Source organism: Notolabrus celidotus, chromosome 23 (genome assembly GCF_009762535.1).
Source record: "Notolabrus celidotus isolate fNotCel1 chromosome 23, fNotCel1.pri, whole genome shotgun sequence".
NCBI classification, from domain to species: Eukaryota; Metazoa; Chordata; class Actinopteri; order Labriformes; family Labridae; genus Notolabrus; species Notolabrus celidotus.
In genome coordinates, this window is record NC_048294.1 from 7112027 (window position 1) to 7136396 (window position 24370).

General features: G+C 35.9%; 4 protein-coding genes across 5 annotated transcripts in view; 1 reads left to right on the top strand and 3 right to left on the bottom strand.

Moving 5' to 3' along the window:
* The window catches only part of LOC117807134 (obscurin-like), a 58020-nt gene extending 35490 nt beyond the window's left edge, over window positions 1-22530 (bottom strand). Inside the window, exon 1 of the mRNA XM_034676206.1 lies at window positions 22401-22530. Within this exon, the coding sequence (XP_034532097.1) occupies window positions 22401-22476 (76 nt within the window). The 5' untranslated portion in view covers window positions 22477-22530. The remainder of the gene's footprint in view (window positions 1-22400) is intronic.
* Window positions 1381-10679, bottom strand: LOC117807135 (obscurin-like). Its single transcript, XM_034676208.1, has 17 exons — window positions 9995-10679; window positions 9557-9589; window positions 8492-8767; window positions 7611-7871; window positions 7213-7488; window positions 6715-6993; window positions 6346-6627; window positions 5918-6217; window positions 4430-4696; window positions 3741-3983; window positions 3144-3254; window positions 3016-3031; window positions 2828-2925; window positions 2641-2691; window positions 2445-2537; window positions 2158-2208; window positions 1381-1800 (listed from the first exon to the last, which is right to left on the bottom strand). The coding sequence occupies exons 1-16, from the start codon at window positions 10029-10031 to the stop codon at window positions 2165-2167; spliced, it is 2667 nt and encodes an 888-aa protein (XP_034532099.1). The 5' UTR covers window positions 10032-10679; the 3' UTR covers window positions 1381-1800; window positions 2158-2164.
* Window positions 15496-20246, bottom strand: LOC117807137. Of its 2 annotated transcripts, XM_034676211.1 has the most exons (5): window positions 19408-20246; window positions 17522-17824; window positions 16541-16801; window positions 16209-16360; window positions 15496-15993 (listed from the first exon to the last, which is right to left on the bottom strand). In XM_034676211.1, the coding sequence occupies exons 1-5, from the start codon at window positions 19439-19441 to the stop codon at window positions 15619-15621; spliced, it is 1125 nt and encodes a 374-aa protein (XP_034532102.1). In that variant the 5' UTR covers window positions 19442-20246; the 3' UTR covers window positions 15496-15618. The 2 variants fall into 2 exon arrangements, with proteins under 2 accessions (XP_034532102.1, XP_034532101.1); XM_034676210.1 differs by having other exon boundaries at window positions 17522-20245.
* The window catches only part of pnp5a (purine nucleoside phosphorylase 5a), a 50431-nt gene continuing 48149 nt past the window's right edge, over window positions 22089-24370 (top strand). The window contains exon 1 of the mRNA XM_034676214.1: window positions 22089-22554. The gene's annotated coding sequence lies outside the window, so the exon portion shown is untranslated. The remainder of the gene's footprint in view (window positions 22555-24370) is intronic.

The following is a 24370-nucleotide window of genomic DNA, read 5'->3' on the forward strand; positions in this document are numbered from 1 at the left end:
GTCTGTCAGAGAATAGACTTTAAAATCCTGCTGATGGTTTATAAAGCACTGAATGGTTTAGGCCCAAAATACATTGCTGATCTGCTACTACTTTATGAACCACCTCTGAGGTCATCAGGTACTGGTCTGCTTTCAGTCCCAAGAGTCAGAACGAAACATGGTGAAGCAGCGTTTAGTCATTATGCACCACATATCTGGAACACACTCCCTGAAAGCTGTAGGTCTGCTTCAACTCTCACCTCTTTTAAATCAAAGACTAAGACTTTTTTATTTGCCACTGCCTTCCTATCTTAGAGTATTTTAACCCACTTTAAATTAAAATTTTAATGTAATTTTTAATATATTTCTAGTTTTCCTTTTCTTTTCTGTTTAATTATATTTGTCATTTTAATTGTGTTCTTTTATGCCTGTCTGAATGTCTCCAATGCTTTTAATGTTTTAATGTTTTAATGTTTTAATGTTTTAATGTTTTAATGTAAAGCACATTGAGTTGCCCTCGTGTATGAAATGCGCTATACAAATAAAGCTGCCTTGCCTTGCCTTGCCTAATGCTGTAAGATGTGAGTCACATGTTTGTACATATGCATAATTTTACTGAGTTTCTTCTTCATTACATCAATGTGACAGAATTACAAATGTCATGCTTTCTTATAAATTAAAGCAAACACAGGTTTACGCATCTTAATTCAACACAAGAGAGAATGCATATCTTCTACAGAATATTAAAAAAATACCTCCAAATAAATTAGCAGCCCCCCCCCCCCCACGTGATGTAGTTGACACTTCGTATAGTCTGGCTGACCACTTCCTGTATTAACAGCTATGCTTTATGAGGCGGATCTTAAACTTAGACCTGACATGTTTCAAACAAAATTTTCTTAAAAGTTTTCCAGAAACAAGAGGTCATACTTATTTCATGCAACATATCAAAGTTTTGTTGGCTGAATTTGCAGCTTTTTACTCATCAATCAATTATGTTGTGTTTTTTTGATTGGAATATCTTGTAAGAAGATCTATATCTGGACTTGTCAGGTCAATGTGGCTTATATAATGAGTAACTGGTTATTTTTAACAGTAATGAGAAAAAGTAAGTCTAAGTAAGAGTCGCTTTTTTAAGAGAATGAATCACCCTTAAAACCCTTTATAAAATAAGCTCAAAGAGGCAAAGCCAAAGGTTTTTTTTTCCTGTATAAGACAATTGTTTTTGGTATTTGCTTTAAATATCAAAAGAAACCATGTTGATTTGACAAGGATTTATTCTTATTTGCTGGTTAGTCAAAAAGTAACTATGCACACAATAACAGCTTACTGCTCAAAAACTTTATTAAGAAAATGAACAAAGGAGACAATATAAAAAATACAAAACAATGAAATGATTTCAGCAGAAATGAATACAGCTTCTATGTCGCTATATGAAAGGTAATTTTGATTTAAAACAGATCAATACAGATACAGAAGTGAAGTTTTCTAGATCTTTTGAAACTAACACTGAAAATAATGAACACATTGAAGACACTATCAACAGGGTGCTTTATATTGTAACTATACAGAACCAAAGCTAAAACTGAAAAAAAAATGTAAGACCACATAATAAGAGTGATAATAATTATAAACATAACAATCCCATAGTACTTTAAAATTAAATAAAAAAATGTATCATAATAAATGAACCAGATAAATTGCAAACACATCATCTGTACAAAGCCCTGAACATTTCTGGTATAAAAAGCAGAGTTGGATATACTCATAAAAAAGTTCTGTTGACATTGTTTCTGTTGTCATCTCAGCCTCTTCACAGAGCTGGAAGAAAACCACAAAAAAGTCAGTCCCTCATTTAAAAAGCTCATTAAGAAATCATCTATATAATTGGTACAGATACAACTTTTACTTTGAACAATTATCTTGTTTCATAACAGCTACAGGAGGCACACCTCAAACCTCATCACTAGTAATGAGTTTGCCTCGTTCATGACTTGTAGACTGTAGGTCCAAAACAAGTAATGAGAACACAACTCTTCTTATTTTAACTAATATCTACTTCAATTAATCCGGATAGCTAGCCTCATTAATAAAGCAAATAAAGTATCACATTTAAAAACAAATTCAACATCACATATTGTATTTTTGCTGTGCACATAAATCTAAGGTATACTGTACCATTGGTTTAGTCTGCAGAACCTTTGATTGTTTCATAGACAGAAGCATCACCTTTAGAGCAACAGAGATCAAGAAAATGTCAATCAGTGTTATTGCATTATTGTAACTAAACATCCTCAGATTTGTTAAATGTCTCACATATACACACAAGCATAAAAAGGTGATGGTTTTAATGTTTAATGATATAACATGCTGTGCAGTATACATTAAAGAAAAATATAGAACTAACTGCTAATTCTTCAGAGGATTATCATTTCATAGACACACAAACTATGGGGCATGCTTACCATGAAGGAGGGTACTGTATTGATCATTTTGAGCGTCACTGTGGACAACAACACGACTTGTGGAACAGCCTTGGTTAGTGCTCCCAGACTGGTCTGACCCATCAATCAAACAAATACAAGTATCAGGTGTAAATACAGTTGGATTAAGTTACATTTAACATTTTTACAGTGCATGTATATCAACAGTATACTGTACCATTTTCATAGTCCGCTGGGCCTTTGATTGAGTGGTAGACGGAAGCATCACCTACAGAGGAGCCAAAATTGAGCCAGTCACATTATTCAGTTACACTGCATTATACAACTTAGGTCTCCACGACTTCTTAAAATGTGTCATTAAACAGGCGTATGGGTGCATACTTGTGTATAGATATAATTCTTACCATGGAGGAGAGTACTGTATTGTTCATGTTGAGCGTCACTTTGGTCGACTACATGACTTGTGGAAAAGTCCTGGTTTGTGCTCACAGACTGGTCTTTCCTGTGACATTAAAATACATTAGACTGAACAACATGTAACATGGGATATAATGCTGTTAAGTTCAAAATAACAGAAGATGGATGGACAAACCTGCAGAAACGTGAATCTGTGAAAAAGACATTCACACAGTTAAGTACTCCAAGGTTATAGTATTGTGCCAATGCATTCATGTATTTGAAATAAAGAATGAAACAAACAATAGAAGAAAAAGGTCTCACCCTTAAACTGTTTGTTGCAATACAATGGAGGATTAATCATAATTATAACCCTGCAAATCAGTCCAATAATTACGAGAATTATAGGAAATGAACTCCATGACCTGGACACTGCTGAAAAAGATAATAAAATATCACAATAACATTAAAATCACTCTTTATTTTATAACTTTGGCTTCAAGAACATGACTATGTTCTATAAATCCACAGCTAGGACAAAACAACAACAAAAAAATCCCATATTTTGATTGTCTGAATAAGACACTCATTTTAAAGAAGAACTGTAAAATGATTTAGACTTTTCTAGTTTGGAATCACTTTTTCTAAATCATGCTACTTCCAGTGCTGGAAATGTAATGTTTTTCTGTTTCAGAAAGAAACTGAAATATATATATTTATATTCGTTTTTAAATGCAATGTATTTACACATCTTAAATTAGCCGTTCACAATATGTCACGTGATCACATGCACCAATGCAGACCTTTTCAGTTCAGTTGGAACCCTTTTTAATTGAACCCAACAGTGAAATCAGATTAATGATTATACCTACAATCAAGTTCAATATTTGAAGAGGAAAAAAAAAATGTCATTATACCTACCTCTGACTGACATCCAACTCTGTTCTGACTCTTCTCCTGAGCACCGACACCTATAGAAGCCTTCATCTGACTTTGACACGGCAGAGATAATTAGCTCTGTTTTGATATCATTCTGAATGAGTTTGTCATTGTGATAGAAAAACACAGGGGACACCATAGCTCTGTATTTCAGTTTGCAGCTTAAACTAACTGAACTTCCTGCAGTCACAGGATGTACAGGGCTCTCCAGGATAATATACAAATCTGTAAAACAATCAAAGATAAGGGGTATCGGTCAGAGATCAAACATTAAGAAGAGCAGATGCAGAATGACAAGAGCAGATCTGTTTTTCTTTTTCTGTAGTATTCAAAATGACCATCATCTGATGTCTTTATCATGTGCACACACACAATGAGCAACAAGCGTCTACAAGACCATACATGCTACAAGTACTCTAACACTGGTCAATGGCTCAAAAGCTTCAGTAAATTATTAAAATTGTGCATCCAGTCATCACTATAATCAGATGTTGGAAGAGTTTGTAGTTTCAGGATGAAGATATTTGACTCTTCTCTTTGTTAACAGAATGAGAAAGAAGCTGTGACTGTAATGATCCACATGGTTACAAGCCATCGTCTTGGTTAACCTCAAGGGGCGATCCTATCAATACATTCAAATTCAAAAACAAGGTAATGTAATGAAGCCATACTCTGTTTGGTGACGTTGACTGCATTGCTGAACTCTCCTGATTCAGACTCACACCAGAACGGGTCGTTACTCGAGCTATAGGTGGGGATGGTGCACGAGGACTCAGTCTTTATCCACCATGCAGAGCATTCTGCAAGAGTACCTCCCTTCTGAATCCTCATCACTCTCCACTGGGTAGAGTTTCCCTCACAGTTCAGAGAGACAGAATCAGAGGTGAAGTGTTGCACTCTGTTGGGACTCACTCTGAGAGATGCTGATGACTGAAGATCTGGGAGAAAAAATGTGACAAGAGGTTAAAAGAAATATAGTGGTTTCTGTAAAACAATAATTTTAACTTGAAGTTTTGCTGCCATTGCACTTCATTCTAAGACAAGACCCCGACACGAAGCCCCTTCTTCTTAAAGCCTTTTTTATTGTCCTTTAATGCAAAAAAAGTTAACTTCTGTAACATGATTTTTTGGTCGACTGTTTCATCACTTCGTTCTGTTTCATTTTGGATTTATTCTTGTTAACCTTTGCTTTGTAGTTTGTTTCTTGCATTGTTAGAATGTTCTACACTTCTCCCTGTCTGTTAAAGGTTTATTCTGTCATCCTCCTGAATTCTGCCATGCTTTGTTTGTCAAAGCACTTTGTCAACATTTGTTTTTAAAAGAGTTTTGTAAATAAAATTTATTATTATTGGTATTATTATAATTATTGATGCAAACCTAAACTAACTGTTTTACCTCACCTCGTGGTTTCCTCACCTATGATTTCAATGTGCAGCAGCAAATTTTTCAGGAACACTTTTCCACAAATTGATTTGACTTGATGTGTGAAAGTTAATAACCGTGGTCAAGGGTTTGTAAAGGGGTTTTGGCCAATCATAATCAAGCTTCTTACACAGCCGGAAGATCAGTAAGAAAGATGGGTAAATTAAAAAGTAAATTTAAAGCCCACACTCTAAAATGTGCCGTGTTGTTTATCCATGTGTGGTCAATGTTTCCTTCGTTTTTATCTGTGTAGTCTCAGATCGTTGGTTTGGTTTTATTTTTTGTAATTTTCCATTTATAACCTGTTTTGCCAGAATGTGATTGTTAATTATGAGTGTGCAGATAAACTAATGCCCAACAGTTTCTAACTGCACAAGTCCTGCCTGCTTCTCAAGGGGGAGTAAGTAATATGAGTTCATTTATACAAAGCAAAGGTTGTCATTGAGATTAAATAAAAGTTACAGCCAATCTAAAATCCTTTGTTGAGTGTTTTTCACACCTTCAGAATTTAAAGAGTGATGAAAGAAGAAAAACAAGGAAATTCAAGAACAATTTAAAATCACAGATTAAAGTAAAATGTTAACAAATTGGCTTCATGCTCTTTTGAGAGAACATTGTGATGTTACAATAATCCATTCATGTCTTCATTGAAGACTCAAGTGTTAAAGAAACTGTATGTTGTTCAGACAAAAGTGGATTATCATTTTTAAGAGAAGGACAGACAGAAACAAACTGACCTGCAGACCAGGCAAACTTTGGTTCGCTGTAATCAGTGTAAAACACTGGATCTCCTCTACCAGCTCTGCACACATATCCTGCTGTGTGTGTCTGTCCTTCAACAATGAGTGAATAATGTTCAGTCCCATTGCTGCTCTCAGACAGCAGAACATAGCTGTAGAGTTTGCCTGGTAGTTTGGGAACAACTTTATACCAGAAGAACCTCCATCCTGCAGATGGGTGTTTAACTTCACAGTTCAGAGTTACTGAGTCTCCAGGACTCAGCCATGATGGAGACACAGTCAGGACAGGCTTTGGTTCTGTTGGAAAAGTGATTTTTAAAAGTAAACCATATTATTATAGATTTAATATTATTTCTGAAAACAATCTTACATTTAAACCTTAAACAGGGTTTTTTAATTAAACAGCAGAAATAAATGTGACTTACTGAATAACACTGTCAGTGTGATGGGAGTGCTCCACAATGTTGAAGACTTGTCACTTTGTTTTCTGCCCCTACACTTGTAGTCTCCATTGTGGGATGTATTATCAAAACGTATACTGTAGTCCATTTGCTTTGTAGGTTTAGTTGCACTTGAGCTGGTTGTTTCCCACTCATACCCCCACTCATTGTCATCTACACCTTCAATTTCACATCTAAAAGTGATCGTCTCCCCAGAGTATATTTCAGACCAGCTGGGGTGCAGAGTCACGAGAGCCTTGTTCCCATCTGTTGAAGTTTATGATTTCATAGTAAGGGTATAAAGATGACCAGCCTTTAATCCACATCAAAACAAGTAAACAATGGTAGACTCACTCTTCTTGTTGATGCTAATCATTTCACTGTCCTCTGTATAGTAAGCTGGGTCTCCTCTCTCTCCTCTGCACCAGTAGACTCCCTCCTCTGAGACATGTATTTGTCCTGCTGAGGTAACACCACTGTCTTCAAGGGCCTTGGACTGAGCAAATATATCCTCTTTGTACCAAAAGTGATATTTCCAACCAGATGATGGGTTCACAGAGCAGGTCAGGGTCACACTGCCCCCTACTGGAATGTCTCTGTTATCAGCCCTCAGTTCAGCCTTTGGTTTGTGTGCTGTTTGATTAACAACAGAGACATTTAATGATTATAACTGTTTGTATGAATTGTATAACCCTCAATGAATAAATAGTTACATTTTGAAATCCTGTGCCTGTAATGAAAGCCCCTCATCACATATTTCAACACATACTCCCTTAAAATCTCTCATTGGTCATGAAATTAGATGAAGTCAAAAACCTGTTTTCATGATGAATAAAAAGCAGTCTACCTGACCTGATACAGTCAGTGTGATTGGAGAGCTCCATTCAGTTGAGGAATAGGAACCAGTTTTGTGTCTTCCTTTACACTTGTATCCCCCACCCCTGGAAACAACACCACTATCAGCAGCATCTTCACTGTGTCTAGTAAATGTATTTGAGCCGGTTGTTTCCCACTCATACATCCACTCAGTGACTTCTCCATCATGGATTTCACATCTGAGGGCGATCCTCTCTCCGCTGTATATCTCAGACCAATGTGGTTGTTGAGTCACAACAGCTCTGTTTGTTACTGTTCAGGTTCAAAGATTCCCGTAAAAACAACACATTTAATTAAATCTACATGAAACTAATGCCTTTAGCATTTATCAATCAATTTATGATTTCAAAATGTTTCTATAAATATATACTCACAGATTCTGTTGATAGTGAATTGATTGCTGGACTCAGTGTAGTAAACTGGGTCTCCTCTTCCTCCTATGCAACTGTAGAGTCCTCCTTGTGAGACAGGAAACCTGGTATCTTGTGTGATCTTGAATTCAGCTGGTCTTCCTTCTCTGTACCAGAAGAACTCCCACCCGGGTGATGGAGGGTTCACATTGCAGTTCAGAGTCACTACACCCCCTGGTTGAATGATTCTACTGTCAGCATTCAGTTCAGCCCTTGGTCTGTATGCTGTTTGATGAAGGACAGAAATGTGAAAGAATAAATTATTGTTTCTGTATTTGGGTCAAAATCACAAGGTGCAGCCTCAATTTGTATTAAGAACTCATGACAATTATGAGTCTAGCTTTGCAACAAGATGTAATCCTTACATGGCATTAAATGAACAATTTATGAAGTTAAATTTCTTTAAGTGATCATGTCTGTATCTTTACTGTAACACATTTATAACATGCATTATGCAGCATGGGACACTTTCTCACTTTGACAGAGCAATTAAAATGTAGATATTTTGTAGAGCTCTATGGGAAAGACAAATTATTCAGTTCACATCAATCTTTTGTAAAATCTGCCACTGCCACTATTTGATCTCTCCAAAAATATAGTCACTTTTTTATTAAACTTCTCAGACATCGAGTCATTAAGTGATATGTAGACGCGTTATTTAATTAGTGATACATTTTCAGCATGTTTCAAAGGCAATAAATATCTTATAGCTGAAAGGCAAAAATAATTACTCACAAAGTTATCTGCAAAGGACTTCATTATTATTAAATTAAGCAATAGTGTTGTTATTTTAGATTTTAAAAACATTAAAATCATGACAGAATGGAAATCATGGTTTTACTTACGTGTTACTGTCAATCTGTAGGGATCACTCCATTGTGTGTCGGTATATATCTGAGGGTGGTTGTTTATGCCCAAACACTTGTATTCTCCGTTGTGAGATTCAGTAACATCACTAATACTGTATTCATTATTTTCTGTTCGTCGGTCTGAGCCGAGTGTTCTCCATCCATACGTCCAATCAGTGTCTCCACCTCCCTTGATCTCACATCTGAAAGTGACTGTCTCACCCCAGAAAATCTGAGACCAGTTATATTTAAGGGTAATGTGGGCAGTGGGATCTGTTCACATGAAAAAAAACAGCAAGGGTAGAAACGAGATTAAGACATTCTGCAGGCAACAATTTAAACATGTACATGTGAATATAATAAGAAAATAATGACACAAAAAATATTTTACAAATGGTTCTAGTAACATTGAAGTACCAAGTAACGTTAATAGTAGCTGTTGTTGAAGGATAATAATAGTTTAAAGAGAGCCAGACAACAGTCTGTAGAAATGCAGCAGTTATTCACAGCAAGTGTCTGAAACTAAACTGTACAATTCTTAAGAAAGGAGAAACATTCTGATGATTTGATTTCAGTATGCAACAACTTCTGACTTGGTAGCTCCAATGGGCCAACAAACATTACAACAAATGGTCATTAAATTTAGAACAAGCAGCTGTTAGAAGTGTGGGGGGAAGGCCAATGAGTGATGCATTCAAACTCATTAAAATTCTGAATACTTGTCAGTGTTTCTTATCAAGATCATGACATAACTGTAAAAAAGGAAATGAATCAGTATGGTAAAAAGGGTAAAAAGGTTAAAAAAAATGCACTACGAGTAAGGCCATGGAGCATATCAAAATGCAAAGCTATACAAAATAATAAATTGAAAATAAATTCATAAAAAAGATTCAGTATACACTCCTTTTCCATATTCTCGTCTAATTTTGCAGAGATAGGCAGTGGGGAGAAAATCTATACACAAAATACTAAATGCAGACATTAGTAAATGTGACATAGTAGGTGAAAAATGGAATTAATGGAGGAAATATCTTTTTAAATGGAGGAAAAACAATGAGTTACCTTGAGCAAATCCATGGAGCAGTGAATTCAACACTAAAATAAAGATTAATACTTCATTAGGTAATCATTAAAGGCATTTCAATTCAACTTAAGTGTCATTTTTAACTTACCAGTAGTACTTCACTACTTATTTTAAAAAAACAGTTTCACATTTGTTATTTTGTAAATGTTAAAAAGGTAGGAAACTGATTAGAACATTTGAAAATTACATAAAAACTGACTTTTATTCATTTTGCAAAGTTTCTACGTAAAGCTGTTGACAATTAAGTGTACATGTAATTTGCAAATACTGGTCATTTATACAATGTATGTACAGTTGGTTCTTTATTTGCTCCCATTATTCCAAAAGTCGTGATCCTGCTTTCAACACCATCATGTCCAGAGAAACATGACTCTGCCTCTGAAAGTCACAAAACTAGAAAGTAACAGTTTACTCACAGAAAAACCCCAGCACACGAAGAAAGCTTTGTCCCATCTTTACGGCATCACTCTGTTGCTTTGCTTTGGAAACAAACGTCCACTTCGCATTTATAATAACGCCGCAGAAAAAGAGGAGAGATACATTTTACTCTACATTAAAATCTGAGAATAGACTTTCTTTTTCCTTCCGTTTCACACCAAACTGACGCAACTTGCAGTGGCTTCGACCACACAAAATTTGTCATGTTTACGCTTCCTGTCAAATGCTGAAAGATAAAGCTGGTCTTGTGGGAATCAGTTGCTGCCCTTAAATGGGAGAAATAAATCACCAATTATTGCATCAATAACCAGAAGACCATTACAATTTTTATGAAGTTATTTTTCAGGCACTGTTTTCTTTAATGATTGACTGTTTAAGAGAGAGATAGAAAATGTGGGGAGTAGACAACGTGGGTGGTGACATGTAGTCAGGGGTTGTGGTTTGGGAGTCAAGCCAGCAATACCTGCGACAAGGACTATAGCCTCTATATATGGGATGGTCAAACTGATGACCCATACCATCCTTTTTAATGTTAAATACCTTCTGAATATTTTTAAGTGCATTATTTAGGCGAATAGTGACTAATAGGCTTACTTTTTTTTTAGGACATGAGTCATGTGTTTGCACGTATGCATTATTTTACTGAGTTTCTTCTTCATTACATCCCTGTGACAGAATTGCCATGAAAAATGCCATGCTCTCTTATAGATCAAAAAAGACATTTTTATTAATACAGCTCAGAACACGAGGAGTAAATGCGTCAATGAAAAAAGAAAAAATATTATAGTGCAGAAAGGATACCTTTTTTTTTTTTTTTTTTTTTTTACTAAAAGCAATGTTACATTTCCATACTCTATACTGCCTTTCAGAATCCAATAAGTAGACATCTTTGTTTTAGTCAGCGAGGGTTATGTGTCATTATTATCACATATTGAAATTGATTTATTACACATGCTTGGAGAACTTTGCATTTGTTTAACCATTAATGTTGCCTGTCATTGAACCGGAGATGCATTTTCCATGTTAAGAAAATAATAAAAGATAATAAATCTTCGTCAAGGAGTGAATGGAAAATCAAAAAAAAAAAAACAAGAACACCACCTAACATCCCAAAAAGATAGAATCATATAGCAATCTTCTATTAAAAAAGTGGATCACCTAAAAAGGTGGCCTGAGGTTATATATACTAGAATATTATGCTTCATTGTCTTGAATGCTTCAGACAGTGAAGTAGCAAACAACCTGAAAAGCTCTTAGGGAACCCGAATCAGTATATCTGCATTAACAGAGCTTGCCGTAATTTGGTTAAGGAGGTAGGAAACAAACGTTTGACCTCAAGGCGACTTACAACCATAGACTGTATAAATAACGGACGTAGTATCTGTGACGTCACCCACCTGTCTCTGAACGCTGTTTTGAAGCCAATCGTCGGCGGCAGCCATATTGGAAATGCGGAACTCAACCAGGCAGAGTGTGATGTAAAGAGGCGGGGAGCCTCCTAGCCAACAGCTATGTGTTCGCGTCCGGGAGTCAAGTCAGTCATGTCCTTATTTGAGCAGAAATTCGTAATCCTAACATCTTCTGAACCGTCACCCACCGTACAGTGTGTGCCGATAGAGAAATTAGCTACGTAGAGCCAAGCTGTTTTTTGAACCAGGCTGTAAACATGTTTATTAATGCTGTAAAGATCGTCTTTTTTGAATTGGCGTCTATACGGTTTCCGGTGTTTCTGCAGCCAGCCTCAAGCAGATTCTCGATGAACTGCAGTTTATAACACTTCCGCATGGGCTTCATATTTTCAGACCGGAGGTTGCCGCTTGCTTACAACCCAGTCAGAGCCTAAAGCTCCACACCCTTTTTTTAACCAGTATGAGCAAGTCATTCATTACTTTCTGAATTTCTATTACAAATTGAGTATTTAAGAAATACTGCTTATATTCACAATACAAATCCATTAAACACTTGGACAATAACTGCAATCATCAGGGTAAAATACAACTAAGTGAAAAGCAATAATGAGGTAGTCATTTTTTTATTACTTTTATTACTTGATTTGTTTGACCTGTTTATGGGCTACATATATAGTAGTAATATAATGATGTACTCACAGGAAAACCTCAGCATTATAAACACATTATGTTAGATTAAAATGTAAGAACAGAATTTCTCACAAACATCTCCATCCTCTCTCCTTCAATCCTCCTCATACAAAACTCAAGCAAGAGAAATGGCTTTGACCACGACTAACTTGATATGATTATGCTCCTGTATGAATTGAACAGCTGGTCTATCATATGATGTTATTTTCTTAAGGTAAAAAGCAGTAATTAAGAAAGAAATTTAAATAGCTGATTTCTGTACATTCACATGACAACTGTTATATACACAATTAAAATTCCCAGTGTGTCAGTTGATGCATCTCATGTCATATAGGCCAAATATATCTCAATATGAGTTTGGGTTTACATGTGAAAATGTCTATGTTCTTAGCTTGTTTGACTCAACAAAGCCACAGTAATGAGATTAAAAAGTAAGCAAAACCACATAGAACAGGAAAGCTCTCACTGTGGTAGTGGTCTGGATATTAGCTTGGTTGCAGCACTAGACCAAAGACAGTGCTGTGTTATTTGACCTAATCAAGTTGATACGGTTTCACTAACAGAAGTAGTTAGCAATGAGACAAAAATGTATTTATTTTCCTTACCTTTATCTTTCGCAAATATACATTCCAAGTCCTGCTTCATTTCCAAACTAGTCTGTCTTTGTTTAATAGTGGCTGTAACTCACTGGGATTAATGAAAAACTGTCTTTTTGATGGCATTCAATAACTATATTTATAATGTAGGCTTTTAATCATTGGCTTGGAGTGTCGAGTGGCTTTATGGTAAGGTCACCTCAGAAGCAGATATAAGATACAAGATATCACTGCAAGAGCAGAACAGTAAACACTGGTGAATAAGAACAAACAATAGCAGTACAAACGTAATGATGTGTGCATAATGTGAATATAACACAAATGAGGTCAAAGGGGTGAATATCAATTTACAGGACCATAAAGAAATAAAACAAAGGAGTGTGAGTGCAGGTTACAGACATTTAAGTCAGCTATGAGTGCAGCCATTTTGGAGCTAAAATTAATTAATAGCTAGAAGCTGCACCAACTTGGAACTATGTACTTTATATAACAACTTTAGACGCTTAAATGTGTTGGTTGCACTTTTTATAATAGGCTGAGTTATGAGGACCTGGAGGCAAATGTCATTTTTTTTGTATATTTATCAAATGTCATAAACATGCTTACAAAAAAATGAAATAAATAAATGGAAATGTTTAAGCAGCTTAGACAATAAAATAGCAAGACTCATGACAAAGGAAATAATACCAAACATTGTTTTTTTGGACATGGAAATATTTTTTTCTTTAGTGCAACAATTTGGCAAAATGTCAAATAATTGCAACATGGTAGAAATCCCGACAAATATTTTGGTGTTAAATGCATCTGACAACTATTCAGATCACTGCAGTGGTTGAAGAAATGGGGACTTTGCAGGACTTTAACTTACGTGAGTACAGTAAGCCATTTTTATCATACTAGGTTTTTCTCCCACCCATCCATGTAGGCATGTGTAAGCCATTATCTGACTTTTAGTACCAGATAAATCCAGGTTGCCCCTCTAGAAGCAGTAAAAAAAAACTACAATGGAAACTAACTGTTTACAGTTAGTCTGCAGCTTATACACACAATCTCCTTCAGTCACAGAATGGACCATGTTTACTAGAACAACATACCATTTTGCAATAGTCAAATATTAGTTTTGAACTGAAAATGTTAAACCTTTAAGGGCTAGGGGGAATGACGCTTTAACAGAAAAAGGTTAGTAAATCACTTTAACATTGAAATTTAGAGCATAACTACAACAGTGCTAGTGACAGGAGTACTTGAATTGTGTTAATATCAACTGAAGTAGGATGACACCCCCTAGTGGTCACACTTCACTCAACAGCATTGTGGGTCTAAGAGGCACAGAATTATGTAAATGTGATCTCCATTATCTACTGTTTGATAAAGTTTACTTTGAATACATTTACCAAACTTACAAATGCTTAACCTTGCCAGGAGCACAGTGAACTAAAAGAACACATCTCATTTCTTTCTTCTGTACAGACAAATAATAAAACTCTGTACATGGATATTCATGAACACAGGGAATATGCTTGTAATAAGGCATGTAGTTAGCAGAAAAACAAAAAAAGGTTTTACACAACATAGAGCGGCCCCACACCGATTATTTACTGTACTCTACTGAAATATGTTATACCAATCTGTCATTTCTGCATCCTTTTATCGTGATAATTGACTTTCCTGTCCTCTTTTTCATTCCCATGTCATTTTTAAGCGCAGTGACTTCTTCAATAGTGCATTTCGCTGCTATTCCATATATGTACAAACCCCAAACTTCAGCACTGTTGTCTGACTTTATGCATTTAAATGTACAATAATCAGAAGTTTTGGAATTCATTGCTGAAATTACAACACATTCACTTTGTGTGATTGCAAAAATTGCAGTCAAAGCTAATGAGGCATATTCCTGAATTTGACTTATCCGTTTCACATTTTGTAACGGCAGTCCATTACTACTGAGGAACACCTGACCCGTCTGTCATGATTCAGAGAAAGTTTAAGTGTGACGGAAACAAAGCAAAAGTAAGTCAGTCTCATCTGCCTGCAAAATAGGAGAGAGTGTGACTGTGTGGACGCTAACTGAGTTTACTTGACCAGCAGGCATAGAAAACAATGTTCTGATTTAACAGTTATACAGTGCACATTTTTTTAACTGATAAGTAAGAGTGAGGGCCATGCCTAGGTGAACTTTTAGTTAGCAAAACACATTGGTAACCAAGACACTGTAGAAGAAGGCACAAAAACACCCATCGTATGCTTTCTTCCTGCAATCCTGTCTTGTGATTACTGCTGCTTGGACTTCAAATACAGGCACAGCTAGGACGGCTCATTCTAACATATCAAAATCGGCAGCGTGAAGTCAGGAGATCCAAACAAATATCCATACGTATACTTAAAAAGACAATAATATATATTTACACACTCAAGCCTGTATAGGTCCTTAAATTCCCTCTGTAGATTTGCATCATTCAACATTATAATTCACCATACCGGTTAATCTGGAAAAATCTTATCTCTTGGCAACTGAATTATAGATATAATCACCAACTGAAAATTTACAAAAATAAATGAGTCCCAACATCACATTTTGAAGTATATTAACATAGCATAATCTAATAACCCTTATCCAGAATAAGAGTATTCTGTACAGATGTGTCATAGGGTCTTAGAAAAATTTTGTTTGAATGTCCAAAGTCTCTTTCATACTTTCACACATACATATATATATATATATATATACATATACATATACATATATATATATATATATATATATATATATATATATGTATATATTCTTGTTGGAAATCTTATACTGTACACCTTCTTGTTTGCTGCTGTAACTCCGTTGCGGGATGAATAAAAGAGTATCTTATCTTATCTTCAGCGGTCTTAAAAAGTCTTCCGAACTTTTAATGTTCATCTCTTTGGCTTCTGCAACACGCTGTACACTGTGTCAACTTGATTGTCATGCTCTGCCACCCCAGGCTCTGGTGTTGATGCCACTTCTATCACCTCATGGTCCTTTGTGTTAGTATCTCTGTCACTTTTTCCAGGAGAGTCATTCACACGTGGCAACTGTAAAACACTGTAGACTGTATCCACTGTCTGACTTTGCCTTGGCCCCAACGCCTCATGAGGACCCTGAATTGGACTGTTAATCTCACTGGGCTGCGTGACATCCACATTTTCATAAGAGGCCTCAGGTTGACTGGAAGAAGAGGTCAAGTTTCTGGTCCCAGGTTGTGGCTGGGGCTCGATTGGCTGGCTTTGGATTAACCGAGCAGTAGATGTCTGTAAATCAATAAGGTGCAAAACAAAAAAAATCAGATTCAGCTACTTTGACAAGACTAAAATATAGTTTCACATGAAAATATTTACTTGCAATCATATAAGACTATTCTACATGTAGAAGAGCACACCATTATGCCAAAACAACTGTGTACTGTACATAGCCAAAGTTAAACCAGAAAGCTCTTTAGAAGTAGTGCATAGTTCATTGAGCTTACCTGATGGCGATTACATTTGGTTGAACAGAATCCCATAACCAAACATACAATACATGCAACTACTACAAGTACTGCAACTACTGGAACCACTATTGGGATTACATAGGTCAGTTCTGATGTCTCATCGTGTTTCTTATCCGATTTATGATTGCCTGGAAAGACATAAAAAAAACATATAGGACATATAAAAATCCAATATTGAATAAAGAAAATAATATGACTGCTTGAAATTTCCAGAAATTATTAACATTTTTTTCTTAAATGTGAGACTAGTGAACCTCAGAGAAGTCATTGAGTATGTGGCATTACCAAAAAAAACACAGTATATTTACATGTTTCCTCCATGTTTTCAGAGGCATTGCGTACGCTGACATGGTTGTGTCCACTGCAGACAACAGATCTGTTGTGGGCAGAGATTGTGATGTTTGCTTTGCTGAAAGATCTCTGAGATGTCCTGCAGCTGTCTGCGTCACAGACGGCGAACAACCAGTCACCCAGGACAGAGCAGTTGACTAATATGTTGCAGAATCCAGCAGAAAGGTTGGAGCCTGGTAAGTCTACGGACATCCTGATGACTGGTTTGGGAACAGGTGCTGCAACATCAACACAAGCAGATTTAAATCATTAGTTGGTTGATGGCCTCTAGTGGCAGCTTGTAGGAACAAGTGTCTGCACAACTGTCAGAAAAAAGCTTACCTTTAAACAGGAGAGTGCATAATACATTAGCAACATGAAGTGGGCATTTCTTGCACTTCTGAGTTAATAATAATAATAATAATAATAATAATAATAATAATAATAATAATAATAATAATAATAACAATATTCATAATAATAATAATAATTTCAAAAATAACATTCAAGGCCTTTATGTGCTTCTACAGCAAATAGCTCTGATGACAACAAATTTACATTCATTTGAGAAATGCAATTTCTTTAGCTGACCATTCAAAGACAAGCTTTTCAACACTTAGAAATGAAATTATGGAAACAAAAGAGGTGGCAAAACTTGACAAATAAGAAGTGTACAAAGTGCATTCAAAATGAATTTGGATAAACAATGGCAGATGCAATTCATGAAAATGCGTGTTCAAATTTTTTTTTTTGAATTTTGCATGTTCATGTGACTTTAACCTGGACTCTGAACCACTTCTGAAAGGAAAAAAGTCTATATGAAAGAGGATTGGTTGGTTAAATGTAATACATCATGAAAGGTCTGAGGAAAACAACATGGATTTGAACCATAAATCTTCCCAAAGTAATCATTAATAATTAATAAAAAACAAAACAGAGATTAAGTTTATAGAACTTACCTTGTACAACTAATTTGTTCGTCTCAGTTGATCCATTATAGTCCAAATGTATAAGTGAAACTTCATAAATACCACTGTCTGCTTCAGTGAGTTTGTGTATACACAAGGAGTGATTGTTTGGATTATAATCAAATCTGCCCTTGTAACTGGGTGTGATCTTTCCATATAAAACAATAAACCTCTTATTAATAGGATTATTACTCCAGCGAACATCTACGAATGGTGGTGATTTTCTAACTTCAAAACATGACGAGCTGCCTTTCGCCCTGTAGTGCATCGTTGATAGGTCCTCTGCTTTAAAACCTGGGGTAAACATTAAAAAAAACATTAAAAAGTTGGTACAGGAAGCAAAAATAAAACAACACATCAACTGAAACAAATCATAAGCAAAGATGTCAAAGAATCCCTTCCATAGCTTTTCTGTTTTCTTTTTTCAGGACAAAAATTTCCACCGGGCTAAAAATAAAACAAAATTTGATGAAAAAAAATCCCCAAATTCAAGTTATATTTATGGGACAAAAGATCGAATAATGAGGTAATAAATGGAAATGGTGAATGGTAACTGGACTTGCACTTATATAGCGCTTTTCTAGTCTGTCTGACTACTCAAAGCACTTTTACACACTACTTGCCGCATGCACCCATTCATACCTATTCACTCACTGATGGTAGAGGCTGCTAATGTAAGGGAATCATCAGTATTAGCTGCTCATTCGTACACATTCACACACCGCTGAAACACAGCGGGAGCAATTTGGGGTTCAGTGTCTTGCTCAAGGACACTTTGGCATGTGACTGCCGGAGCTGGGATCGACTCTATCCACTGAGCCACATATAATAAGTCATAATTTTATCTCATGTGACTTTTTATATCAAAATTTTGACTTTTGGAATTAAGACTCAACTTTTGGGGGGTTTTTTTCCATCGAGACCAAGTCTCCCTCTCTTTATTTTAAACTTGCGTAAATGAGCGTCCATGTAGAACAGACAGGTGTTATGGTAGTTTGACCTTTGAAAAGCAGAAGTAATGTAGAAGCTGAGCTTGTAAGACAACATCAGTAAAAATGTCAGTGACAAATAAGGGTTGGTATGATGTCCAAATCAAAAATGTGCTTTAAACTTGTTAAAACAACTTGTTAGATGTTTGTTTGAATGTAAAATTTGCATTTCTGTTGGTGTCATAGTTTTTTATATGAGATTTCTACCATTTTTAACGAATTAAAGAGTCCCATTAAATTGTCAAATGGTGTAACCACAAAAGCATGACAAGTATTAAATAATTCACCTTCATAGAAGTGTACAAGTGTACTGGTGCAAATAAGTTATTTGTTATGAAATATTATCTCAAAGTATATTCAAAATATTTTATTACTAAACTTAGATAATATGGGTTTTGTTGCACTGAACAAGTTGGTAAGTCGTAGACATTAATGTTTTCTCTCTACTCTTGGGTCAGTTGGTTTAAAATTATTCTAAATTTCATTTTTACAGCTTAGTAGAGAGCAAAAATCACACAGTTGTTTAACTTGACTTTTATGCTCCTAAATCACAAACACTATGAAGTAACCTATTTCTTGGCATTCTATAAGGTTCATGTTATTAGAAATTTAGCAAAGTACTTCTTGTTAAGTCTTATAATGCTTTAGGAGGGTCGGGATAATAAAGGCCCAGTTGGTACACATAAACGCCAAAGAGACATCTAAACATTACATAACTTTATAATCAATGCCAGCAGTGTGAAAAAAACTGCAACTGGCAAATGAGACATCACTAAACTGAACATGAAGTAATAGCATATTGCTGCCTAAACTTTACACAGAAAACTACATAATGAAAAATGTTCCAAGGTTAAATCCTGAATTAACGTACAAAATATTTTTTCTTACCTGCAATAAAAAGACAACTCAAAAGCAGCAGCATATTTTGGCCAAGTTTTATGTCGATGAGAAATTGACAGGAAACGCAGAAGTTATGGGTTTGACAGGTGCAGTGTGGTTAAGCAAAGCTGCCATCCGTCGCGTATATTTATCGTGGGAGGAAACGATGCAACTGTAACCCATCCAAGTATGTCAGTTCCAATGAATGATTAATTTGTTTAATTCTTGTGAAGACAACCCACACAGATTAATCCCAATTTACAATGTTACATTTAATATTTCTTTTTCTTCACAGCACATAAATCAGCCTTATTTCAGAGACTAAGTATCAGGGTAACCTGTTTATTTCTTTAGTTTCTACTTCCATTTTTTTTACCCACAAATCTTCTATTGAAAGCAATGTAACGAAAGCAATTCTGTGCAGGTGTTTGGCGTCATGGCTAAATGGTTAGCCCCACTGAATTCAAATAAGTTATTCCAGAACAAGCCTTACAGTCGAGAGTATTGAAGAGTTAATGTGAGCATAGATTCAGCTGAGTTTTAGGTGCAATATGAAATATGTGTGGTCGGCTGGTTTTCACAGGATGTAGATGTTCGTCAAAGTTGTTGCTTGCTGATGGCAGTGAAGATTGTTTGGGACTTCTGGCAATCACTTCAGTAAGAATACTTCCTTAAATATTTTTCACATGTACCTATGCTAGAAAAGTACCATGGAACTTAGAGGGCCCAAAAACACCTAATGTCTCATTTTAGCCGCTGTCTGGGTAATAATAGAAAAATTACCTGCCCAAAGATGTGTAGTGGGGGTTTCCAACATGTGACTTTAAACCGCAGGGGTGTGTGTGTGTGTGTGTGTGTGTGTGTGTGTGTGTGTGTGTGTGTGAGGATGTGGGGGGGGGGGGGGGGCAACTGTCTTTTACTACATTTTAAATACTTGGAATATATCAATCTGTAAATCAGGGGTTCTCAAACTTTTTTGTCTTGTGTACCCCCTTTCAAAAACAATTTCAGCCAAGTACCCACTTGTATGGCTGAATAAAATTTTCAGGAAATACTATGGGAAAATAACATTAATAAATGTGTGCATGTGGTTTTACAGTGTCATATAACACTGAAATGAAAGATGACACAAATTCTATACTTTTGAAGTGCAATATTTTCAGAAATATTTAATGATTGAGGCAGCCAGTACCTCTGATTTATTTCTGTCAAACAAGAAGCATTACAACCACCTGTCCATTGTTATCCTGCTGGTCACGCTTTTATTAGCAAATGTACGTGATCGCTCGCTGAACAATTGACGTCCGCAGACGGAGGCTGTCTGGTCCGAACGGTTGTGCAAATAATATATATAATAATATATTTGATGTTGCATTGGAATAAAAATTAAATGAAAGTTTTGAATCCAATTCTTTTTCATTTCTCACGCACCCCTTGCAGTACTCCGAACGTACCCCCATTTAAGAATCACTGCTGTAAATGATCATGTGGTTCACTGTGTTGACAAATTAACACAATAGAGTATAATCTTCCTGCAGTGGTCAGACTATATAACCAATAATACATATATATATATGTTGTAGATATGCTTATTTTTTACCTCTTTAATTTTAATTTCAATAGCTAATAACTTTTTAATAATTGTTCTTTATAGGCTCTTGTTTGCTTTATATCAGGGCTGTCAAAATTGCTCCAAAATGACATTCGAATATTCCCTCTAAAAAAAACATAGGTTCAAACCATTCGAATATCTATATTTGCGCATTATGTCAATAACAGGTGGTCAAACTAATACAAGGAGACATAACTACTTTTATTTCAGATTAAACATGCCTAAAACATAGCTACACATTACAAAACAAGTAAATGACCTAATAACCTATACCGCAACACTTTTAAGACCGTAGACCTTTCGCTTGCTCGCCCCTCCCCCCCCCCACCGATATATTTGAATATAAAATTCAAATATATACTAGAGTTTAGAATATTCGTTGACAGCCCTACTTTATATATATCTTTTTTATTTCATTTTTTTTGCACTGTCTACTTTTGCTACTGTGACACTTGAATTTCCCCATTGTGGGACCAGTAAAGGAATATCTTATCTTAATAGTACTGCACAATCCTTAAAGTACTATCACATTAAACTACAGCCTGTGCATAAATAAACATCGTTATAAATTAGTATATAGATAAATGCCTCTAATGTTATTTCACAAAAAAAAGGATAAAATAAAATAAATCAATTTAAATCAATGACAGAAATGAAAAATAAACATTGTTGTTGGTTAAATAAAAGACCAAACTACCTGTTACTTACAAGTTAGTAATACCAGAGTAATACAATAATCTTAAAAGTCACTAAAACCTTCTTACCACCATCTTACTTTGTGTGTGGCACAGCTAAAAGCACAGTACTTCTCTTTAATAGAGTAAAAGTAAAGACAGTTTATCTTACCTTCAGTTTCGTTCTTGATGCTTATCAAATAGTCTCCTTAGTAAAATATCACTCATTGTATTTTATCACTTACCTCAGCACATTTTAACACTGCTACAAAACCTTCCTTGACCATCCCAGTCGGTGACAAGTGCCCAGGAGTTCACACTGTTGTGCGCATGTGCAAACCAGCGCAGAGCCGTCCGGTCGCAATTTCGATAGGTAGCACAATTGGATGCAACACTTGCCTTAACAGATAGCATTTTCTGACCTTGCGACATGAACCAGTGAATGTTCATTTACATCCTCTGGCCTCAAATCCAACACAGAAACTATCATACAGTCGGACATGCATATATTTATTGTTATCTGTCGAGGACACAAATATACAGTATTGTTAGCTAAAACGGGTAACTAGCATTGTAAGTGTCGCTAGCTTAGCTGCTAACGGCTAACAGCTAACTTATTTTTGAGAACACCGGCTTACACACATGGATAAAACGTTGGGGGGACAGAATGTGTTGGTTGGTGTCCTTAACTTTTATTTACAGTCTATGGTCCTTACCTGTCCCCGTCAGACCATCTGAGAGTACCTCGTCCAGTGTTCCCTCCATCTGCGCGCCCACTTGGCTGGCCTCCATCAGTTCTTCTTCCTCTCATCCAATCACAGCAGCTTATGCTAACTGACCGCGAAGATGACCAGGAACAAGGAGTCGAAGGTAAAGTTGATTTTTAATTATATATATATATAAATATAAATATATATATATATATGTATATATATATATATATATATATATATATATATATATTTTTTTTTTTTTTTAACTTTATTGTTCCTATTTGTTAAGAAGTTAAATTAATATTTATTTCAGTCACAATCTGCATATTTAATATAACAATATAATTTATCCCTTTTACTAAATTATGGCTGTAACTTAATTAGTATGTCGATATCACCAGTGGTGGGCACTAACAAAGAAAATTTACTTGAGAATTGTGCTTAAGTCTTTTTTTTGATTATCTGTACTTTACTTGATTATTATATTTTGGGGGGAATTTATTACTTTTACTCCACTACATTTGTATCAATGCTCTAGTTACTCACTACTTTTGCTTTGAACCATAGTCTGTATAAATAATGTAGTATCCGTGACGTCACCCATCTGTTCCTGAGCGCTGTTTTGAAGCCAATCAACGGCGGCAGCCATATTGGAAATGCGGAAGTCAATCAGGCATAGAGTGACATAAAGAGGCGGAGTTTGAGCCTCCTAGCCAACAGCTATGTGTTCCCATCCGGGAGTCAAGTCAGTCATGTCCTTATTTGGACAAAAACTCTTAATCTTAATATCTTCTGAACCGTCGCGTTAGAAAGAATTCACCCCGTACAGTGTGTGCCGATAGAGAAATTAGCTACGTAGAGCCAAGCCGTTTTTTGTACCAGACTGTAAACATGTTTATTAATGCTGCAAAGATCGTCTTTTTTGAAAAGGTGTCTGTGTGGTTTCCGGTGTTTCTGCAGCCTGTATTGCAGTTTATAACACTTCCGCATGGGCTTCATATTTTGAGACCGGAGGGCTGCTTGGGTTAGACGGAGTCCTGATGACATGCTACGTTAAAATTCATGCTAGTTTTCTGTGACTACCAACCCTAGCTTTAAACACTTCATTTACTACTGTTTAGTATGTCGATATCATCAGTGGTGGACAGTAACTAAGTAAATTCACTCGAATACTGTACTTAAGTACATTTTTTGTGTATCTGTACTTTACATGAGTATTATTTGATTGGGGGAACCTAATACTTTTACTCCTGCTCTAGTTCAGGTGTGTCAAACATGCGGCCCGCGGGCCAAAACCGTCCCGCCAGAGCTTCCAATCTGGCCCGTAGATGACTTCCCAAAGTGAAAAAATGATGAACAGCAATTTTTCAATAAAAGTAACTGCTCTTTGGGGCGCTGATGGCCTAGCGGTCTAAGCGTGCACCATATACAGAGGCCATAGTCCTCGTCGCAGTGGTCACACGTTTGATTCCAGCCTCGACCATTTGTTACATGTCTTCCCCCACTCTCTACTCCCGACACTTCCTGTTTCTCTTCAGTTGTCCTGTCCATTAACGGCGAACATGCCCAAAAATCTAACTAACATTTTTTTAAAATAACTGCTATTTCAGATTTGTCCTCTGGGGGTTGCATACAGTCATAGTGCTGATGGAGCGCACCTGAACGGCGCTCCAGGGGAATATTTGCAGTTTGCATAATCTGTAATTCATAGACTTTTTAGAGCACTTCAAGATCCAATCAACACTAAGGTTTTAAACTTATGACAGCAGGAGCAGTGGCGAAAAACCAAACAGAACTAAAAAGATAGTTCATGTAATGTGAACATTTTCAGAATGTACTTGTACTTTTTTGCACTTAAACAAAGGGAAACATTTTGAGTTGTCGTTATTTATAGGTTATTATGTTGTGATTTTACAGGTCCGGCCCACTTCAGATCAAATTGGGCTGTATGTGGCCCCTGGCCTGAACTGAAA

Bases quoted from the DNA above. Each gene is read 5' to 3' on its own strand.
- LOC117807135 (XM_034676208.1), bottom strand. From the start codon at position 10,031: ATGGGACAAAGCTTTCTTCGTGTGCTGGGGTTTTTCT. The intron at 6,218-6,345 runs GTAAGTCACATT...CTTTTCCAACAG, and splicing joins CACACTGACAGTGTTATTCA to AACCAAAGCCTGTCCTGACT. The intron at 4,697-5,917 runs GTCAGTTTGTTT...TTTTTCTCCCAG, and splicing joins AAAGTTTGCCTGGTCTGCAG to ATCTTCAGTCATCAGCATCT.
- LOC117807137 (XM_034676210.1), bottom strand. From the start codon at position 17,888: ATGTGTTGTTTTATTTTTGCTTCCTGTACCAACTTTTTAATGTTTTTT. The intron at 16,802-17,521 runs GTAAGTTCTATA...TTGATGTTGCAG, and splicing joins GAACAAATTAGTTGTACAAG to CACCTGTTCCCAAACCAGTC. The intron at 15,994-16,208 runs GTAAGCTCAATG...ATTGATTTACAG, and splicing joins CCAAATGTAATCGCCATCAG to ACATCTACTGCTCGGTTAAT.